This window comes from Scleropages formosus, chromosome 8 (genome assembly GCF_900964775.1).
Source record: "Scleropages formosus chromosome 8, fSclFor1.1, whole genome shotgun sequence".
Lineage (NCBI taxonomy): Eukaryota > Metazoa > Chordata > Actinopteri > Osteoglossiformes > Osteoglossidae > Scleropages > Scleropages formosus.
The window spans coordinates 10571261-10591395 of NC_041813.1; the positions used below are offsets into that span (position 1 = coordinate 10571261).

General features: G+C 39.8%; 1 protein-coding gene across 1 annotated transcript in view; it reads right to left on the reverse strand.

Annotated features, from left to right (window-relative positions):
* Positions 1-20135, reverse strand: part of slit1a (slit homolog 1a (Drosophila)) — a 121232-nt gene that overhangs the window by 40605 nt on the left and 60492 nt on the right. Inside the window, exons 8-14 of the mRNA XM_018766017.2 lie at positions 19089-19252; positions 12696-12843; positions 4915-4986; positions 3277-3348; positions 3002-3073; positions 2617-2760; positions 57-220 (exon numbers count right to left, since the gene is read on the reverse strand). Coding sequence (XP_018621533.1) covers positions 57-220; positions 2617-2760; positions 3002-3073; positions 3277-3348; positions 4915-4986; positions 12696-12843; positions 19089-19252 — 836 coding nt within the window. The remainder of the gene's footprint in view (positions 1-56; positions 221-2616; positions 2761-3001; positions 3074-3276; positions 3349-4914; positions 4987-12695; positions 12844-19088; positions 19253-20135) is intronic.

Below are 20135 nucleotides of genomic sequence, written 5' to 3' on the forward strand. Positions count from 1 at the left end.
TGGCTGAGCAGACAGAGAAGCTGAAAGGTAATGTTAATGCCTATCCTGGTACCCACTGGAGCAGCGGAACTTTTTGCTCTTGATCTGGCCAATACGCTTGTTGGCAAGGCGCCGGGGGCTTGTGCAGCGTGCACCACTTGTCTCGATGGGGTTTGAGCGCAGGTAATCTGCCAGCCACTTCAGGTTACAGTCACAGACGAAGGGGTTCTGGGCCAAGTGCCTGGAGGGAGGGGGTCAGAACGGATTAGCGTGAGACTTCAGATGAACAGATTTAAAGTGAAGTTTTACCAGCCAGAACCTAATGATTATACAAAAATGAAGTGAGATTGACTTGAAACCTACACAATTTGGTTTACAAATTAGTAAAAGAGTTATTTTAGACTACATTAGATTAGTCTATGTTCCATCAGTGCTTAAATGACATCTGTCTCACAAAATGTATGAGAAAAAGCACACACGTTTAAATCTGTTAAAAACTAAGCACTGCTAGAGAACATACAGATTGCTCCTGTATGTTGATTTAACCTGTGTATTATAACCAAAGCTAAAAAGCATCCAGTGCCCAGGGTGTTGTGGGTCTGCGGTTCGAGTCCTGCTTGGGGTGCCTTGTGGCAGACTGGTGTCCTGTCCAGGGTGTGTCCCATCCCCCCTTAGGCTTATGCCCTGTGTTGCCAGGCAAGGCTCCAGCTTGCAACCCCACTTGGGGCAAGCAGTTATTGATGGAGGTTATTTAGTTGTAAGCCTTCAATAAATTGTACTTCATTTTTTTGCACATCTAATGTTATAAATTGTGGTTTTTTGATTTTATCATTTTGTTTTTCAGGTTAGTATGTTTGAGTAACTTAAGACTATAACTATGCGTGTGTACGCTTAGTTCTGATATATGGAATTTACCTTTTTACATTAATTGTTGCATATAATATACGGGGGCATACAAGGCATATGGGGGCGGCACAGCGAATAGCACTGCTGTCTCATAACGCCTGAGTGGTGCGAGAGAATGTGAGTTCGATCCCTGTTCAGTCTGTATGGAGTTTGCATGTTCTCCCCGTGTCTGCATGGGTTTCCTCCAGGTGCTCTGGTTTCCTCCCACAGTCCAAAGACATGCTGTTCAGGCTTCCCCATAGTGTGAGTGACACAGAGAGAGTGTGTTTCACTGATGTATGGATGAGTGACCCATTGTAAGTAGTGTATCTAGCAGTGTAAGTCATCTTGATGAATAAAGTGTGTGGGCTGATTACACTACGTAGAGTTCATTGGAAGTCGCTTTGGAGAAAAGTGTCTGCTAAGTGAATAAATGTAAATATATGACTACCAAGGCAAATGGGTAAGATCAAATTTTTATTTTTTTTTTAATATCCAATCTCTATAGTGTACATACTGCTGCTTTTTTTGAAAACTACAAACACAAATTTTAAACATATTTAACTGGTCATTCTAATTGCACCAAACCACGAGAGATGGATATTCCATGCAACAACAATTCTCACTGGAGGACTTTTTGACCATAATGTAAGTAGAGTAAGATGGATTTACAACTGAGGAAAGGGGGTGGAAACTCCTTAAATTTTCATTTGTAATATTTATTATATGATTTTCTTTTGTTTTCAGGTATCAAGGGTTTTCCTTTGATAACCAGGGTGGGTACTGAAAAAATTTAGATGCAGACCATGAGCAAGACAGAATCCTTGTAAGGTGTTCTGGCAAGTATGATGCTGTTACATCCCTGTATTGCATAAAAAAGCAATACAGTAGTTCCATTTCCTTGAATTGCAATAACACTGTCAGGAATACTGTAGAATCAGAAGCTACACTCATACTGAATATATGCATGACTGGAAATCTTTTTGCATGCTGTTGCAATTGGAATTCAGCTTTAGAAGGTCATGAAAGTACTTGGTTAAATGTATATGTATTTATTTATGTACATTTGTATGCAACTTAAAAGACTAGCCCCCAAAAATGTCTAGGTGTTCAGCCCTTTGTTATTAGAAAACATGAAATATAGAGATATACAGTGCTTTCAGAAAGTATTCAGACTCCTTCACTTTTGCAGCCTTATTCTAAAATCATTTAAATTCTTTTTTCTCTTTATCAATATATATTCAGTACCCCATAATGTTAAAGCAAAAAAGGGATTTTTAAAATTTTTTGATAATTTATTAAAAAAAAAACTGCTATATCACATTGACATAAGTATTAAGATCCTTTGGTGTGAGACTTGAAATTAAGCCCAGGTGCATCCAACTTCTATTGATCATCTTTGAGCTGTTTCTACACCTTGTTTGATGTCCACCTCTGGTAAATTAATTTGATTGGACATCTTTTCTAAAGTTTTACCCTCTTAAAGTTTACCAAACTTTATTATCTAAAGGCACAAACCTCTCTATGAAAAGTCCCATAGCTGATGGTATGTAACAGAGCAAAAGCCTAGCCATGAGACCAAAGAAATTGCCTGCTGCAAGATCAAAAGGAGAAAAAAGTACTGACTACTTTATGAAAGCACTGTAAAACAGCATATGAGTGAGTATTTGCCTGTGAGTAGATACTGTATTTGTGCATATTTGTCAGTATATATGTGTGTGTGTAGGATGCTTAGGAGTGCAACATACTTACAAGGTCTGGATGGCACGCAGAGCAGAGAAGGTCCCCTTAGACAAGCTCTGGATCTTGTTGTCATATAGAGAGAGCAGAGAGAGGTTCTGCAGGTCTTGGAAGGCATTGGCACGGATACAGTGGATCTTGTTAGCATTCAACAGTCTAATAAGTGAGTGGCAGAAACAGAAGACAGTGAAAAAGAGGGAACAGTCATAAGAAACTATTACACTGACACTTGCACATTAAATATCTGCTGACAGTTTACTTATGGAACTTTCAACTGACTTCCTCAATATTAATACTCTTACCTGTTTCAGCAAGCACAAAACCCGACCTATCTAGCTGTGGAAATTTCTTTACATTCCTTAATGAACATTCCTCATGTTATCATATGTATACTTACAGCAGCTGCAAGGCGTACAGTCCATCAAACACACCTTTGGGCAGCTCGGTAATCTTATTTCCATACAGCACACTGAGAATCAAGAAGAAATAATAATATTATTGTTCTCGTTAACATTAATATTATGTGTAGCCCCATCGACTGGCAGAAAACAGCACAGAGAGGCCCTCAGCCACGATAAAGATGAACACAAACACATTGCTCAGGAATCAGTCTCATACCCTTGTTCATATTTAGTGACACACAGTAAAGACCAGTAGTCCACGTGCACTCACAGAGAGTTGAGGGAACGCAGGCCTTGAAAAGCATTTGGGGCAATCTCAGATATCTGGTTATTGCTGAGGTCTCTGTGGGAAAAGAAAAACTTTACTTTAGGAATTCTGAAATGGTACTCTTTGTGCAGAAAGTCAACTATGGTCTTTTTTTTGTATACTTTGAGAGTATAGTCCCAGATCGACAGTTATCTTTCCCACGGCAATTGCCAAGCTACTCTAATACTCACATGGTAGAAGGAACTTACTTTCACAGTACACATGTCTTGTACCTAGGCATACCGGCTGCAGCTGCGTTTTCTGATGGCTTGTAATCTTGACATAAATGAAGTGGAAGACTGCATCCATGTAAATCACACCATTATTGATACCCACTGGTATGCATATCCTGTCTCCATTTATAACCAAAGCTCTCAGTAGCGCAATCCTTCGCAGCATCAGTGTGAACCAGGTTTGCAAGATTCATTCCATTTTCCAGACTCATTTCTACAGCCCAAAGAGAAAGTTATATGGGCAGTGTGATGTACTACACAAGAGCCACCAGGAAAGAAACTACCAGCTCAAGATGTGGTAAGCATTTTATTTGGGGAAACTACTGAATAAATGCTTGGTGGTTTATATGCAAAAATTTGAGGTTTTCTATTTCAAGTATGCAAAACAGAAGGCTGTGTGTGGTGGATATCTCACTGAACACATGTTATGTCATTGCATTTCAGACTTAGCCTGCAGGCATAGATCTGTTAGAGGCTGTCAACACTGTAGCGGAAAATGATCAGCCCTTGCTGTCATGAAGAGCAAAAACATGCAGAGGGAAGGACATGATATCTATTTGCATAAGATATACAAGATATGGAGTATATAGGTCATCTATCACCTATTTAAATCTGCATTAATTTAAAGGGGTGAATGTTGATTTTGTAGATTGGGATCCTCTGAGCAACTTCAGGAAAGGCATGTGGAGGACAGAGCCACTCAGGGCCGTGACAAAGCAGAGACAGCTGAACCAGCGGGAAGCAAGCGATTTATTTTTATTTGCAGGTTAAGCAGTCCAGCTCACTTGTGCACCCGGCCACTAAACCACAGTGGCACAGGAGGGATAACCAAGATCCTGAGTGCCAAATCCACTGCCTCTTTTCCCAGGCTTAGGAACTATTTGAGTGTGGCAGCAATGGGCAAAGTGGTTTGCGGGTGTTCCTAGAAGCAACACAGGAATCACTGTCAGCTGGCTGGATCCTTTGTACACAAGAGACTAAACCTTCATTTCAACACTTTCCTTCCAGAGAGCGTAATGATCTGTTCCACAATTCAGTTTGAGAAGTGTGCCACTCTCAGAGCATGGTACACCTACACTGTGAGAGCAAGCTGTTATAAAGCTGCTAAAAATACTAAGCACAATGCAAAAGCCAAGCTGTGGTTTACCTCCTGGGAATGGGTTGGTTGAAATCTGGAGTTGAATTGAGCTGTTGAAATGTCACCATTTGCCAGTGTGTAGTGAGAGTATGAAAGCGATATAGCATGAAAGCACTTAGAGTGCTCAAAGCCTTCCTGGTCCCTGCATTGACTGTGTTTTGATCTGAAACAGATCTTGTTACAAGAGGTTCTGATTGCATGTTGAGTCCAGCACTGGTCAAGTTGACTCACATTCTACGAAGCTTCTTGTAGGGAGAGAAAGCACCGGGAGGGACAGACTTAATCCCATTTTGTTCTAGGCGTCTGCAGGGAGGAACAGAAAGAAAGAGATTGTGAGACACCTGGACAACAGTGAGCTCCATGACAACAAGCCTCATTTATCCTAAATAACTTCAGTCCCATCTTGCAGTTGGTTAGGTTTGGTAAATTCCATGATATCTGTGTCTCATTCCTACTGTTTTTTCAACTTCATAAGACTTTTATAAGAAGGAAAAAAAATTATATTAACTTTTCATTAGCAGGACAATTTTCAAGATAGCTTCATTTATTGTGCCTTAGTTTTGGATCTGCTCACCGCTATAATCTCCCTTCCTGAAAGCTGGATCAGTGTGCACCAAGGCAATGTTTTCCATTGGTGTGCCTCTTCTAGCTTGATAAAGAAAGGCCAAAAGCTTCAGTTCCATTTACTGCCTTACTATTTGCTTCCTGTTTACAAGCTATCTTGCTTCCCCAGGGCTTTTTTTATGGTATTTGTTGTGTCATGCCACTGGTTGAATCAACAAATGCATCTAGGGGACAAAGTCACAGTGCCTGGATGGCCAGGGATTGGGAAGTTGCTGCTCCATGATCTGGACTTTGTCAGAGGTGTTAAGCTGGCTTTCAGCTCTCTAATCCCCAAGCTTCTGATCCTGGCTGCGGCTGCAGGGCAGTGAACTCTCCATGTACTCTGTCACACTCTGGGACAGGGGAGCTCTCACAAGGACAACCCTTCTCCTAGTTCTTTCTACAAATATATTCAGCATGTTCACTATGATAAAGGCAAAACATATCTTGATCTGACATCATGGATATATTTCTGAAGTACATTCCTTTATTATTGAAGCACCACAGAAAATTGATTTCAGCGACATGGACACTGTGCACACAGAACATCGGTATTAAATTCTAAATAAGTTGCCAGTTTGCTCTGCCCAAATGCTATTACTGTGGTCTAAGTTGTGTAACCTTCTCTGTTATATTGCTGAGAACATTATAAACTAAAGATTTTGAATGAAATTGGGGCTGTTCTGCTGGAAGGTTGCCTGCCTCTTATGAAGCTGAACCTTATGACACACATGATTTCCTTTGTCATTAATCTATCCATAAACTTTCAGTTCAATCCTCAATTCCCTTCTCACTCATTGCTACATCTTAGTCCACCTGTCTGTCTGTTTGTGGTTGAGGGATGGAGGTGGAGGCTAAGCTGGCCCTTATGACCGGATGTCACAGATCTGCCTTATTAATCACATGTGTGGCTTTACCAGTGCAGAAAGACTCATTCACAGCAGAAACTTTGGGAATCACAAGCTAATCAGCATCAGATGTGCTGGGAAAAATCCAAAGGATGCAATAAAGGTTTTTCTGTGCTCTGAAAATCCCATTAGTGGCTACACAGGGCTGGTTGTATTTTAAGGGACTCTGGGTAATGGGCTGGCTTGTACTTTTTCCAAAGCAGAGTCTAGCAGCTGTCTCGGGGACACAGCCAGTCCCTCCAAAGCTTTATTAAAGCAGGAATTTTAAAAGCTGTGAACTGACCTCTAAATAAACAGCATTTTGCCGTGCATGCTGCGGCTGAAGTTGTGTTTGGCAAAGCTTTTTAGGGAAGTGGGGAGCAGTGATGTGGCACAGGGATTGGGCACTGCGTGGAAAGGAACAATAAGAAATACAAAATAGCAGGGGGCAAAGAAACATGGCTTAGCAACAGTGCATACCAGGTTGTGGTGGGGGTGTGCTTACTGTGTACAGCCCTGCATCACTAATTATTATTATTGTTATTATTATTTAGCAACATACCGGAACTGGGTCATAGTAACACAGAACAGTGTACAAAGAAACTGCAAATGCAAAACAATGTATAATACAGCACAAGGAAACATTACAGTATAGTTACAACATTTAACAGGGGTGGACATGCAGTTCTGTCTAAGTTCTAAAAGGGTGACCAGATACTTCAGAAATCATTCCGATTGTCATGCAGTTCAAACTTTACCAATTGAATAATATTTGACACTCAAGTTGAGTTCATCATCACTGAAAGACAAATCAAGGTCATGCCTTAAAACATCATAACAACGGGTACCAGTGAATGTTTAAACAGTGTATAGTGCAGATATCATGGCCTTGGAACTATGGTAAGATGAGCTGTTTTTCTTCTTTAGTTAACTCTGACTATAGTATAGTCTATACTTTGTAAAGCTACAAAATTATTTTTAGAAACCAGTATTAGACCAAAGTTGTTTCTTGAATGTCAAAATTTACCACCATTTGATCTACAATTAAATATGACATGTTCCCTAACTACTGGTGCTTAAAGATGTGATGAGTGAGACATAGTAGCACAACAACAGGGAACACTGTAGAGATACAGTAGGCACCGTACATATCGGCTATGCAATTTTTTTCTTCTCTTGGGTGTATTCTTGAGATACATGAGAAATAACTATCCCACTTCAATTTCATTTACTTTAGTTACTTCAGTTTCATTTACATTAGTTACTACAATACTGAAATTTTTGTGGCCCCTTTCTTTTCCATGCCTTATGGCTGTTTTGGATAGATTTGGATAAGGCATCTACACTTCAATGTTTAGTTTGTATTAACTTTCTATGCTGTATACAACAAAGCCCTCCAACTCAGAAGTCATAATTCTGAAAATATTTTATTTATTCACTTTTAGCCTTTTATATTTTGAAACATTTAAAAATTATTTTAACTTTTAAAATAAAAGATGTGATGATGACACAGGCTGGGATAATTACAAGCATAGCTCTAGAGAAGATAATCTTTGAAGTCAGAACTTTCTGAGATTTGTGATTTTTACACAATGTTTTGTTTACAGGCAGATGTTGGTAAGAGTTTGAATTAGCGCAGTCCCATTTCTCAGAAAGATTTCCTTTTTCATCTATTCAAAATAGTTTGAAAGAAAATTAGTATTTTCTTATAGACATAAAGCAATACAATTTAAATTCTTTGAATAGCAGCAATTCTAGACCACAGGAAATGGCAACAAATTCCTGTGGTAGTCCCATTTCAGTCTGCTCCTTTTGACTTCCATTCACATACATACAGTATATGCCAGAGTTTTACTGAAGTTAGCACTGTGCCACAGTTCACTGGCTTTAGTCTATCACCTACTGTCAGAGCTTACCAGGGTTGTGTATAAAACATTTCAGTGCTGATGAATCTACATCCATCAATCAATCAATCAATCAATGCAAGGTGCACAAACTTGGGCATCTGTGTGTTTTCAGTGCAGAGCCTCATCTTGACTAGGGGCCACAGGGTTACCTGACTGATCTAATTTCACCTAATAGAAGCTTTACGTCTGCTAGTACAGCTTACTCCCTGAAACAACACGATATTTCTTCCAGGTTAGAAAATTATTTGAGCCTACAAACATATTTGGTAACTCTGCCCAAGTTTTGATAATCAATACATCTCATTTAGTTCATCTGTAAGTATGGGTTTAATTAACATTCTCACTTTTTTGCTCCCCTTATTCAACCTGGGCCATAACGTGCAATCAAATGTTTTGCAACCTTTATGGCTAAAATGCAACAATTTAGTGAGCAATTTGAAATGGGCACTAACAAACAAAACTAAGTAAATAGATTGTTTTTGTAGAAAACAGGGGAAAGGGTTTCATTATGAATGTTATTTCCATATATTCCCAATTTATTCTATTACTTCCAAGCTTTTAATCCTGTTGCTGCCCTTGGACTCTTCCAATAACTGCTTGGGGTTTGTGATATAAAAATAAGTGTGAGTCTATTGGAACAGTGTGCTGAGCTGCAGTACAATTACTTTAGGACATGATCCAAAAAGCACTAATGCAGAAATGGAGATGCAATCTTTCATTTCATATTGTGTATACCCTCCATAATAATCTATCAATTTAGTTTTATGTTGTAAAGTTCCTGTGTTGCACTTGCTACTCAATGAGGAACAAGTCCTTGGCCTCCTGATTTTCTGGATTTTGCCTCTGGTGCAGAGTTGCTGAAATTACTCATCATATAATGACTGTTTTTCTATGATCATACGCTTTGATTATTCTGGTCCTGGTTCCATGCAAAAAGCAAATACCTGTTAATACCATGTTGCAATTTTGCCTTTGTGTTTTCTTCAGCCCCAGGATAGACACTGATGAGAACATTTCAAGAAGAAAGCAGTGCAAAGTAAGGCTGGATGGCAAATACAGATGAATAATGTATCCCTACTTTGTTTGCAGTATCATCTTGTGCATCAAAGTCCTAATCTAATGTAGGCTGTACTCATTATAACCATGGACAGGTGTCATGTCTGCCATGAGCAGTAATAAAAACAGTCACCAGAGGTCTGGGTCTAAATCACCTGGCAGAATGCAATGCAAATATTCCCAATAATATAATTGAAGAAGATGCTATAAAAAAAAAAAATTCAGGTGCATAGCTTTACTATGCTGCATATCTTTACGTAGAACTACGTGCGGGTGGTGAGCCCCGACCCACTTGGCCCAGACATCAGGCCGGTCGTTGCTGCATCCATGTCCATGGGCTCGTGCTGCACGGCGATGCTAGGTGTGCGAGAAGTCAATGGTTGCGGCTCCGAGGCTGCCTAAGGCAATTTTGCAGCCTCCCGCCCCGCCTTCTCCAACGCATGCTGCTCACGCTTTCGCTGAGCAGGTGTCTTGGTTGGTGTCTTTTGAATCCCAGAGGCCTCGGCTTGCTCCCTAAGTGCAGCTCGTCATTGCGATAGTACTTTGCGTCGTGTTTGTTGGGCATCTTTGAAATGTTTAATTCGATGATCCGCTTTCGGGCCCCCTACCTCGGTCTAAATGAAGGTTTTCCTGCCGGAGCAATACGTGTCCGATAGCGCGGCCCTCTAGCGACGAACTGAGGTGCTGACATCAACTCCATGACATTTGGTTCGAACGTGGTGACATGTAGCGCAACGTGAATCCATAATGAGTCTCAATCAGGCAGTCAGGCTCAACCGGCAGCGGCCATTCGTATCTCATTTGGTGCGGTGTTCCTTCCTCTATCCAACGGTATATGCACTACCTCTCTGTGTCTTTTCATTTGCGAGCAGTAGCAGAGAGAGAGGGTTGCATTTTTATGTGAGAGGAGGTTGCATTTTTATGTGACGGTCAATTCCCAAGTTACCCCCTCCCACCTAGTGAGGAGAAAGACGTAGTTCTACATCAAAAAGCAAAGAAGCTATAGAGCTGTCTACTGGTTTTTGTCTGTGGTTCTTTCATGGTCCTTGCTCCCTTGTTTCCAGTATTCTTGTCACAGTGTATTTCTGTTGTGGTCCTATGTTTCTGTCCTGTCTGTGCTTGACCACTGTGCCTCTGTCCTAGTCCTGTGTCTCAACCTGGTTTAAGCAATGTTTTGATGTGCTTGTGTTCCACTCCTGGTCCTTGTTTAAAGTGCCCTGTTTCACTTTGCTCTGTTTCTCCAATCACACCTGCACTTTGGCTTCTAATTAACTCTGTACATTCATATTTTCACTCTGCATTAGTTTAATATCCCTATGTAGGGATTTTACAGTAATACATGTCTGTGTGACTGCCAGACATGACAACAGGTAGGATCTACATGTCTGTAATAGAAATGGCATTACAATTATGCTGCTTTATGATTATAAAATGAGACACTAATTCCAGCTTGTAACTGTTTCAGAGTCATCCTGCTCCAGGAAGGCGTACTTGGTAGTACTCTTTGTAATGACTATTTCAGCCCTGTTAAAATTCTAGGAGCTTCGGCATGATGTGGTCAAAGCCAGGAGTTCATATGAAACCCTGTACTCTATCAACCTCTGTTCTTAATGGTCTCTTCACTCTAGTGTTTCAGTAAGCAAGAAATAGGTCAGGGTTATTAAAGAACACTCATCCTGTGAATGTATTTCTAAATTGGCTCTCTAAAGCAGACACACAGAAATTAGTTCATTTTCTGTTTGGGTGTCCTGTACTGAATGTTACAGATTCAAGAAAAGGTTAACTTTTTCGAAAATGGAATGTGACATGGAGAAGCTCTGTACCAAATGTACATGACATATGTATACCTGTGGTTGAAGTTCAAATGTATGTAAAATTCACAACAAAACAAACTCTATATAGTGTCTATAGATAGTCATATGATTACTGAAATTTCAGGGTTTTTTTTTTAATTCCCTCCCCAAGACACATGTCAAGTTCAAGGTTTGTCATAAGTACCTTGTACAAGTACCATGAAATTCTTCTTTGAGTGCTTCTCCACAGACTATGAAGCAAAAACAATAGATAGCACTGCACAAAAACAATAAATGACAATAACAATAAATAACAGTAACATTAAATAACTATAGACAGCCAGAGTACTTAAAACTGAGAATACTTAAAATGACAATGCACCTTGAATAAGAGATTTTCAGGATTTTATTGTTGAAAGATATAGATCAGGAGAGAAATATGGCCTTCAGAATTCTTCTATTGCATGTATCATTGAAGAGTATGAAGTGGAGGAAATCCATTCTTCCCTAAATTGATGATTGGTCAAAGCTGATAAGGACTGAATCAAGAAGCTAACAAACTTAAACTAAAGAACTTTAGGCTGAGCTGTGGTGTACTGTTGCAAGATGGAAGCCATTTCTTACAAAATATCAAATGTGTTTTGCTGATGATTGTATAACATGGCTGACAAGACCAGCAACTTGAGGCCTGGACATAGAATTTTAGCTTCCATACATTATAGCTGTACCTTAAAAGCTGTCTGTTCTGTTGCTACACATCAATTCATGTACCTTCTGTTATAGAACTAAACAGCTATACTGTAGAATACAAATCTAGTTCTGACTAGATAGCCTCAGGGTGCACTCTTAAACAATATGTAGGTTTAGATAAAGCATGTGTTGGCCTATTGACCAGTGCCTTGGAACAGATATTGGTTCCCTGTTGTCACTTTGAAATGCATTGTTGAGATCTGGTGTTACTCCTTGCTAACTACCTCAGTCAAGGGAATTAACATGTGAGGAGATGTCAGTATGGAAATAAGTTGGGAGGAGGATATGACATGAGTATTGATACGTTGTGGAATTCAATTAACACTACTTAGTAATAGAAGCAATAAAATTTTATTGAGCAGTTTGTTGAACAGCAGTTCAGTACTTAAACCACTGCTGGGGAGACAGGCTCCTTGAAGAAAAATATGGTACTTATATGCATTTCGAGTGGGTTTAGGCTACTAACAACTTCTAATTGGTCACATTCACCATGTTCACATAACATAGCTTAGTTACTGAATAGATTTAGTGGGTTTTAAAATTCGTGTATTAGGACAGAAAACAAAAAAATTGTGTCTTGAGACTGAGGGGCATAGACTACAAAGGATGGAGCATGGGCGTCCTATGGCTGGGGCTCAACACAGGCGTGCGTATATGACACCCACAGTCCAAGACCAAACAAGAAGCTGCACAAACTATTCTCACACTTGTGAAGAAAGGTAAATAGAAAAGGAATTCTGAATCTCCATCATTGTGCTGTATGGGGTATGGGATGCTATGTCAGAATCTAATTGTTTTAGAAAACACATGGGAAAGAGTAATATTTACACTGTTCCATACATCGAAGAGACAGATGTGATTCCTCAAAGTTTCATTGAAACCATATGGCATAACATATCTCCCATAAGAAAATCTATAGTTACCAAGAATTGGTTGCAATCCACCTCAAATAAGTTTCTGGCAAAACTGAGGTGAAACTGTACCTTTTGGGGGGGAGAAAATGATTTCCTACTTACATCTCAGCCATGTTGTCAGGCAAATTGGCAGGAATAGCAGTCAGTCCCTTGCCCCTGCAATCAACAATGTTGTTGCTGCATGTGCACATAGCTGGACAGGAGCCGGCTGCAAGGCTGCAGGGCTGGGGGCTGCTCGGTTCTATGTGGCCTGGACATGAAGGAGACACAGACCATCACTTACACCGAAGGGTCACGGTCAGCTCGTCACGTTTGTCATAATTTCAAATGCAACCTGCCATATCCTTTTGTTTAACAGGAAGTGCAAAATATGTGACTCCTGTTTTCAATAATAGATGAAACAATGTATACAAAACCTGAAACACCAAAAACACCATGCCTGGATCTATGAGACTGTTGGGGAAAGAGGAATGGGTTTTTAATTTACTTGTTAATGCATTTCTGGAGGGTTTGGGTGACAATGTTTGCAGGTGTAAATCTTGGATTCACAGGAGGATTCCCAAATATGCCTGCTCCCTCTGACCCAGTCACAAGACTAACCAGTGAGAGAAATACTTTTCAACTGACATGCTACATATGTGGGACAACAGAAAAGTAAAATCCTCCCATAATCAAACACTTCCTTCTTCTGTCCCTTCAACATCTTTTCAGCTTTTCAATTTTATTGATTTGTACATAAAGCATAGAATGTTCTTTTCTGGAATATATAAACTAAATACAGTTCCAGTTTGTAAATTTGCAGTAGTATAAAATGTCAGCACGGAATGGTCATTTACAAATCAGCAATATTTATTTCAGAAAATGTAACTGTGGCAGATTAAGAAAGTAACATACAAGGCAATTTATAACAATAGATTAATATTGTCTTGATGAACTCAGTTCTAGATCTGAATATTTTTGAGACATAAGGGTTACAGAAATGTATGTTCTTCTGCTAAGTCACCACACTTTAACCAGTCTTAATTCACTGTATCTTTTATCAGGTCATTCAAAAACATGGTAGAGCTGTACTCTTATTTTCAATTTACAGTGTAACCCAGAAAATGAGTAAGACTTTTAAATTTGCTAATTTGTGCTACATTATAAATCTGTTGGGTTTTGAGTTTTTGCCCATGAATATTTGATTTCCTCTCTCTGAGTTCTGGTTTAACTGACTGCAACATGGACTGTCTGATTTATTTATAACCGTAGAAATTCATCCAGCAGACTTGGATATGGAGAAACTGAGTCTTGCCACAGCAATAGCATATACCATGGAAGTCAAAAGAAAAAATTGTCTCAGAACAGTGGTTTAAGGTACAAGCACCAGAAGGAACACTTTTATATTTTAAAAATGGCCTATAGACCAACAGTTCTGAAAAGAAAGGGTAAACAGATGTGAGTGCCCGCAATAGTGACTTGGTCTTTGGCAACCAGGGCACCTTGCTTATTTACTAATGGCAATGATAGCCTGATTCTCGCAGTCTCTTCATGCAGTACATATCTTCTCTCTTTAGTGATACTGGATTAATTTGCATTACTCACCAAGTACAACATTGTGAACTTCTATGCTATAAGAGTTGACCTAATGGCCTAATTACTGGCATTTATACACTAATAAGTACTATAGATGATTTTAACAAATTTAATATGTTAAAGGATTAAGTTGACTTAGACAAATGACACAGTAGGAAAAATAAAATCAAGTCAAAGAAATCCAGAGCAGTGGTTTCACTTGGGAAAGACTAAGTTACCACATTCATGTCATGTGGGTTCTGAAGAGGCAGTCTTTCAGGAACAGACAGCATGGGGGATGAGACAGGAGCCATGTAATCTCAGTGCTTCTTAATAAAGCCATGGAGGTGAAGCTCATCTCTTGCTCTTCAGGCCTGGGGACCAGCAGGCAAGCAGGCAGAAAGGCCAGAGCACTATAGTTCCACCAGTCCACAACCCCAAAATCCCAAACAGATGTTCGAGCACAGACATGCATCCCTCCCTACTTCCTCTTTAACTTGTGAGTTGTAATACCTCAGCACCAAAAAGTTCAGATACTGGTCAAGGTTCTGTTCTATAAATGTACAGTACTACCTGAAGATACCCCGGGATATACTGAAGTTTGAATGGTTCATTTATTTCACAAATTTGCAATGCTCCTGAACTCATCATCAGTGATTTCACTGGATGTTTTGGGTCTTTTAACATCTAACACCCTCTCCTTGGTTACCCACCTTTCATTAATTACTTTCTTCCATCTGTTCCTCCCAAGAAACTGTAGGCAGGGTACACCCTAGCACCCAACAACATGACCTGCGTAGAAATTTCTGACAGCAACACAATGTCTGACCTCAGAGATATCTCCGTAAAAGATGCTGGAAATCTGAGCTACATTTCCAAGTCAACCATGGCATTCCTGATTGAGATTTTTGATATCCACTGTATGTTTTGTAGATGGATTCTTTTCCTGCATGATAGCAGCACCTACAGCCTAAGCAGCTATTTTTCCAAGCTGCGAAATATATTGCATTTAATTATAATATCTTCATCTCCCAGTGAGAGATACATCAACTCTTAAGCAGCGTCAAGGAAAGAATGTTGCACAGCCCATGTGAAGCTATGTCTGACAGCCATCTGTGAGCTTCCCCTCCTCTGTTGTCTTCGTCTTGAACATTCTTTCTTACTCAGGCATGCCAAGCCTTCACGCTTCACTGAACAAAATGTCCATCTGCAGAGATTTCATAATTATTGTGTCTTGGCATCTAGTTATATTAAAATTACAAGCCATATTGGACCCAGATTGCTCTTAGGTCAAAATGACTCATACCTTTGACCCTATCGCCTCAAAACTCTCGCCTATATAGCACATACTGTATGTCACAAATGTGGCCACTTTCTTTGAAAAGGGGAAGGGAGCTTATGCACCATAGTATAATTGCAACTGGATCCATTCTGAATGAATTTACTTGAGCAGTTTAGAAGAAAGATTTGAAACTATTGTCGCTGTAGTAAAGGATATAATTTCAATTTTTGGACTACAGGACTAGTGTGATGTACCTTTTAGTGGCCACTTTATTAGTACTAGGCATTATTGGTATAGTCAATTCTGCTACAGTGCAAATGTGTTGATTCCAGCCATTTAGCAATGCGTATTAATTAATATTGCTAGGGAATCCACACACACATTGACTGAAACCACTTATGCCAAGCAGGGTCGCAGTGAGCCAGAGCCTAACCCGACAACACAGGGTGCAAGGCTGGAGGGGGAGGGGACACACCCAGGACAGGACGCCAGTTCGTCAGAAGGCACCTCAAGCAGGACTCGACCCCCCAACCCACCGGAGAGCAGGCACAGGCCAAACTTGCTGCACCACCAAACCCCCCATGCTAGGGAGTCTAAGTTGTTTAATTTAATTGTTACTAGTACTGGTATCTAGGGTGTACCCTGCCTCATGCCCTATGCCTCTGACTAGACTGCTACAACCTTGCAGTGGACAAGTACACATTTTTATTTCTTACTTTGGCCATGTAAAGCTATAGAGCATGTTGAGAACAGGCATATAGAGACATTTTTAAAAGCCAGATGATCACAAAATCATTCTTGCATACAATGAACAATGCACAAGATGTTTATACATTTCCAAAATCTCTCCAAAGCCAAGGTCCTTCATCTCCCAGCTAGTCTGTCCACCTGTTGGGAACTCTCTGATATGGAATAACACTGCACAAGTTGTGTTTGACCTGCCAAAGTGCTCTCAAGTATCCCTCTTCTTCGTCTCTCTCCATTGGCTTCCTATACCTGCCCATATCAAGTTCAAGACTCTGGTTATGGCCTACAAGACCATCAATGGACTTGCTCCTTGATATCTACAAGACCTGATTGCTTGCTATGTCTAAACCAGACTGCTGTACTCCTTCACCTCCAACTGCTTGATGGCCCCATGTACAACTGGTCCAAAATCAAAAGCTCGAAGGTGCTCACTTCTAGCTCCAATGTGGTGAAATGATCTCCCTCTCTCACTGAGAACTACTGAATCCCTCTCAACATTCAACAAGGGTCTCAAAAGACATCCCTTTCAAATTCATTTCTCTCCAGACCTCCTATCTACTCCATAAATTTACATCATATCATTTGTCACAAATACCTTTGTGTTTCTATCAGCTCTACATGTTGCTACTCATGTAATTTTATTGTTAATGTTACCTGTTTTAAAATTTTGTACTCTACAACTTCTGTGTGCAGCTACTTATGTGACATATGCTGGTTTACTCTAATTGTAGTTTGAGATTATGCATCTGCATCTATGTCTCTTCCTCTGCTGGTGAAATCCACTTTTATTTTTGCTGAGCTGTATGTCAGTTTGGGTAAAAATGCCTGCTAAATGAGTAAATGTAAATTTAAATTGCAATAAATGTAAAATGTATATGTAGATTGTGCAGAAACATTGGGGAAGAAAAAACAACTTGTGCCCTGCCAAGAACTTTTCAATGATTACATTGTCATAGATATACTTAGTAAAGTTTCTTTATATCTAGAACACTACTCATTTAAACTTTTGAAGCATTTTACTTTTTAGGGAATAGATGTTCATTTTAAGACCTGAGCTTAATAAATATATGGTCCAGTTTCTTTGCTGACAACTGAGCATAATGTTATGCTTTTGAAATAACTCACTCCTTTCATCACTTGTAAGCCTCCTTATCTCTATTTATTCATATAGCAGCTGCAGGCACTCTAATGCAAAGTGCAATGATTATTAACTATTTAGCTAAGACCTTTGTGAAAGGCAACTTACAAGGCTAGCTGCACTACATTAAACTTCCTGCCATCATTCACCCGTTAATAAACTAGAGCAAAGAAACAGACTCACTCACTCATCCCCACAAATAGCAATTTAGATTCCCTAATTTACCTGAAACGCATCTCTTCAGTCTGTGGGAGCAAACCTATGTGAACATGGGAGAACATGCAAACTCCACGCAGACTGAGTGAGATTCAAACATGCACCTGAATGCGTAGTGTAGGTGCTATGATAGACCAGTGCTACATACTAATACCTGCTCACATGTCTAGCATGGGTTATGAAGGTTCCAGAGCCCATGCTGGAGCACAGGTCACTTGGACATCGCGGACAGGATACCAGTGCATCAAATGGCAAATGCTATTTTTTTCACTCACTCCCACACACACAGTCATGGACTAGTCAGAATTAACAGTCACAAACACTTCTGAAAGACATGTATTTATGGACTGTGCGAGGAAACTAGAATAACTAGAGGACAGCCATTTGAACACAGAAAGAATATTACCAACTCCACAGAGACTAAGCCAAGTCTGAACCACAGTCAAGGAGCAGTAGGACACCAGCACTACCTTGTACACCACAGGCACTGTAGTATTTATGCTATTTTCAGAGGGCTATTCTGAATACCTATTGTGAAGCATGTTATCTATTTAATAGAATATTTTTGCAAGTATATTTGCTCTAGGGTGAGCATTTGCCTGACAAAGGGCACAACAGTGTTATTCAAACTTGTGATGTAGAGTTAATGATTTCTGGTACACTACACTTGCTACATCAATGGCTTTTTTGTGGGTTTCTCCAATGTTACTTCCAATAAAGTTCATTTATTGATTTATCAATTAAAAATCATAAGTGCATAAGTCAACAGTTAATTCAAGCTCTGAAAACTGAATTAAGCTATTCCTGTGCTTTTTAATGTTCTAACGCATAAGGTGTACGTTTGTGGATGGCACCAGAGATTCATAAAATGTTATACAAAACCACAGCTCTACCAAGTACAACTTTTGCAGCTCACCAGTCCATGTCTACAGAAAACTTTACAGCCATGAGTTTGAATGAAGAGACTGTACATGTGTCTCCTCCTCAGACACATTGATTTAGGAGCTGGGTGCATGGATTCTGCAACATGCCTATTTTTAGAAATGGATGAAGCTACGAATAGGCTTAAGTTGTCAACCAATTAGAGTAATATATTTTGTGTTTTTTCTGTCTAGCCTACCTACATAGCCTAAGCTCTGTTATGTTAAATGTAAAAGCTTTATTCATAGCAAGCATGTATTCTTCAGGATTAAGCTTTTCAACACTTTTTTTAGTCCAGTTACGTTATTTCACAAAGCATTTTTCTTTATTACATAAAGGCAGCCATGTCTTGGAATGTAGGACATTGACATACATATTTACACATTATTCGAAATATTTGTTTGAATTTCAGTTATATTATGAAAGCTATGTATTGCTAAACACAGTATATATAATTACCTTTTTGCTATGATTCTTGGTTTTAAATGAGTAATGGCTAATTGCCGTGTGGGCATGTCTGATCAAAACCTGTTGGGGAACAGAATGACAATGCAACTTTTTGCAATGCTGACAGTCAGGGTGGTGCAAAGATTTGCATGCTGAATTAATAGGCACAGAACAGGCACATCTTTCTTACCTGAACAGGTGAACTCGTGCTTCTGTACCTCAGCTACATTGAGGCCTCGGAGATGGAGTGGGGCACTGCACTGGGTAAAAAGGCCAATGATGGGCCTCTGACGCAGCCACTGTGACAGCCAAGCCAGGTGACAGTCACAGTTGAGGTTATTGGAGTGGAGTCGGCTGATGAAGGAATCCAAAGGCAGAAAGCATTCCATTTGTATTCTTGGTTGAATTTAGAAAAACATTTTTCTGTTTACAGAGTTTGAAACTGTATTTCCTTGGATCAAAATTCAGGTTAAGTGCCTTACGAAAGAGTACTACACCCGGGACTTAAACAGTAAAGCATCCAGGGACCACCCAGGGACTTAAACAACAAACCATCAGGTTACAAGCATGTGTTCTTTAACACAGTGCTACCTTCTAACGCTAATCCTGGATAGGTATTTGTAAGTTTCTGCATATCTCTGACAAAATTATACAAGTGTTTCACACACACATACACTCATTGTCTGAACCACTTGTCCCATACGGGGTCACGGGGAGCCAGAGCCTAACCGGCAACACAGGGCGTAAGGCTGGAGGGGGAGGGGACACACCCAGGACAGGACATCAGTCCATCACAAGGCACACCAAGCGGGACTCGAACCCCAGACTCACTGGAGAACAGGACCTGGTCCAACCCACTGTGCCTCCCTGTGTTTCATTAACTGCTAAATAAATATAAATAATGGTATCAAACATAATATTAAAGCTGCAGGTGTGGATTTAACAAGCATATCTCTCAATATTTACATGCCTTGCACTACTAGGATATGATAAAATGTCACAAGCTATTCTCTGTGTTAACAACATATTTTCAGCAACATGGAGTAATAACAATGATTGCATGAAGGTAAAAAGGATCTGTTGTCTATGAGATATCTAAAAATGTTTATTTAAACTTAGCAAGTGTCTTCCAATTGGGTTAAGTTTCTCAAACCAGTGTCAGTTTTAGAATTCCACTGTCAGCTTTCTCAGCACAGAAATTGATTGTAGCTGCCAACCCATATGTTTGTTATTTGGG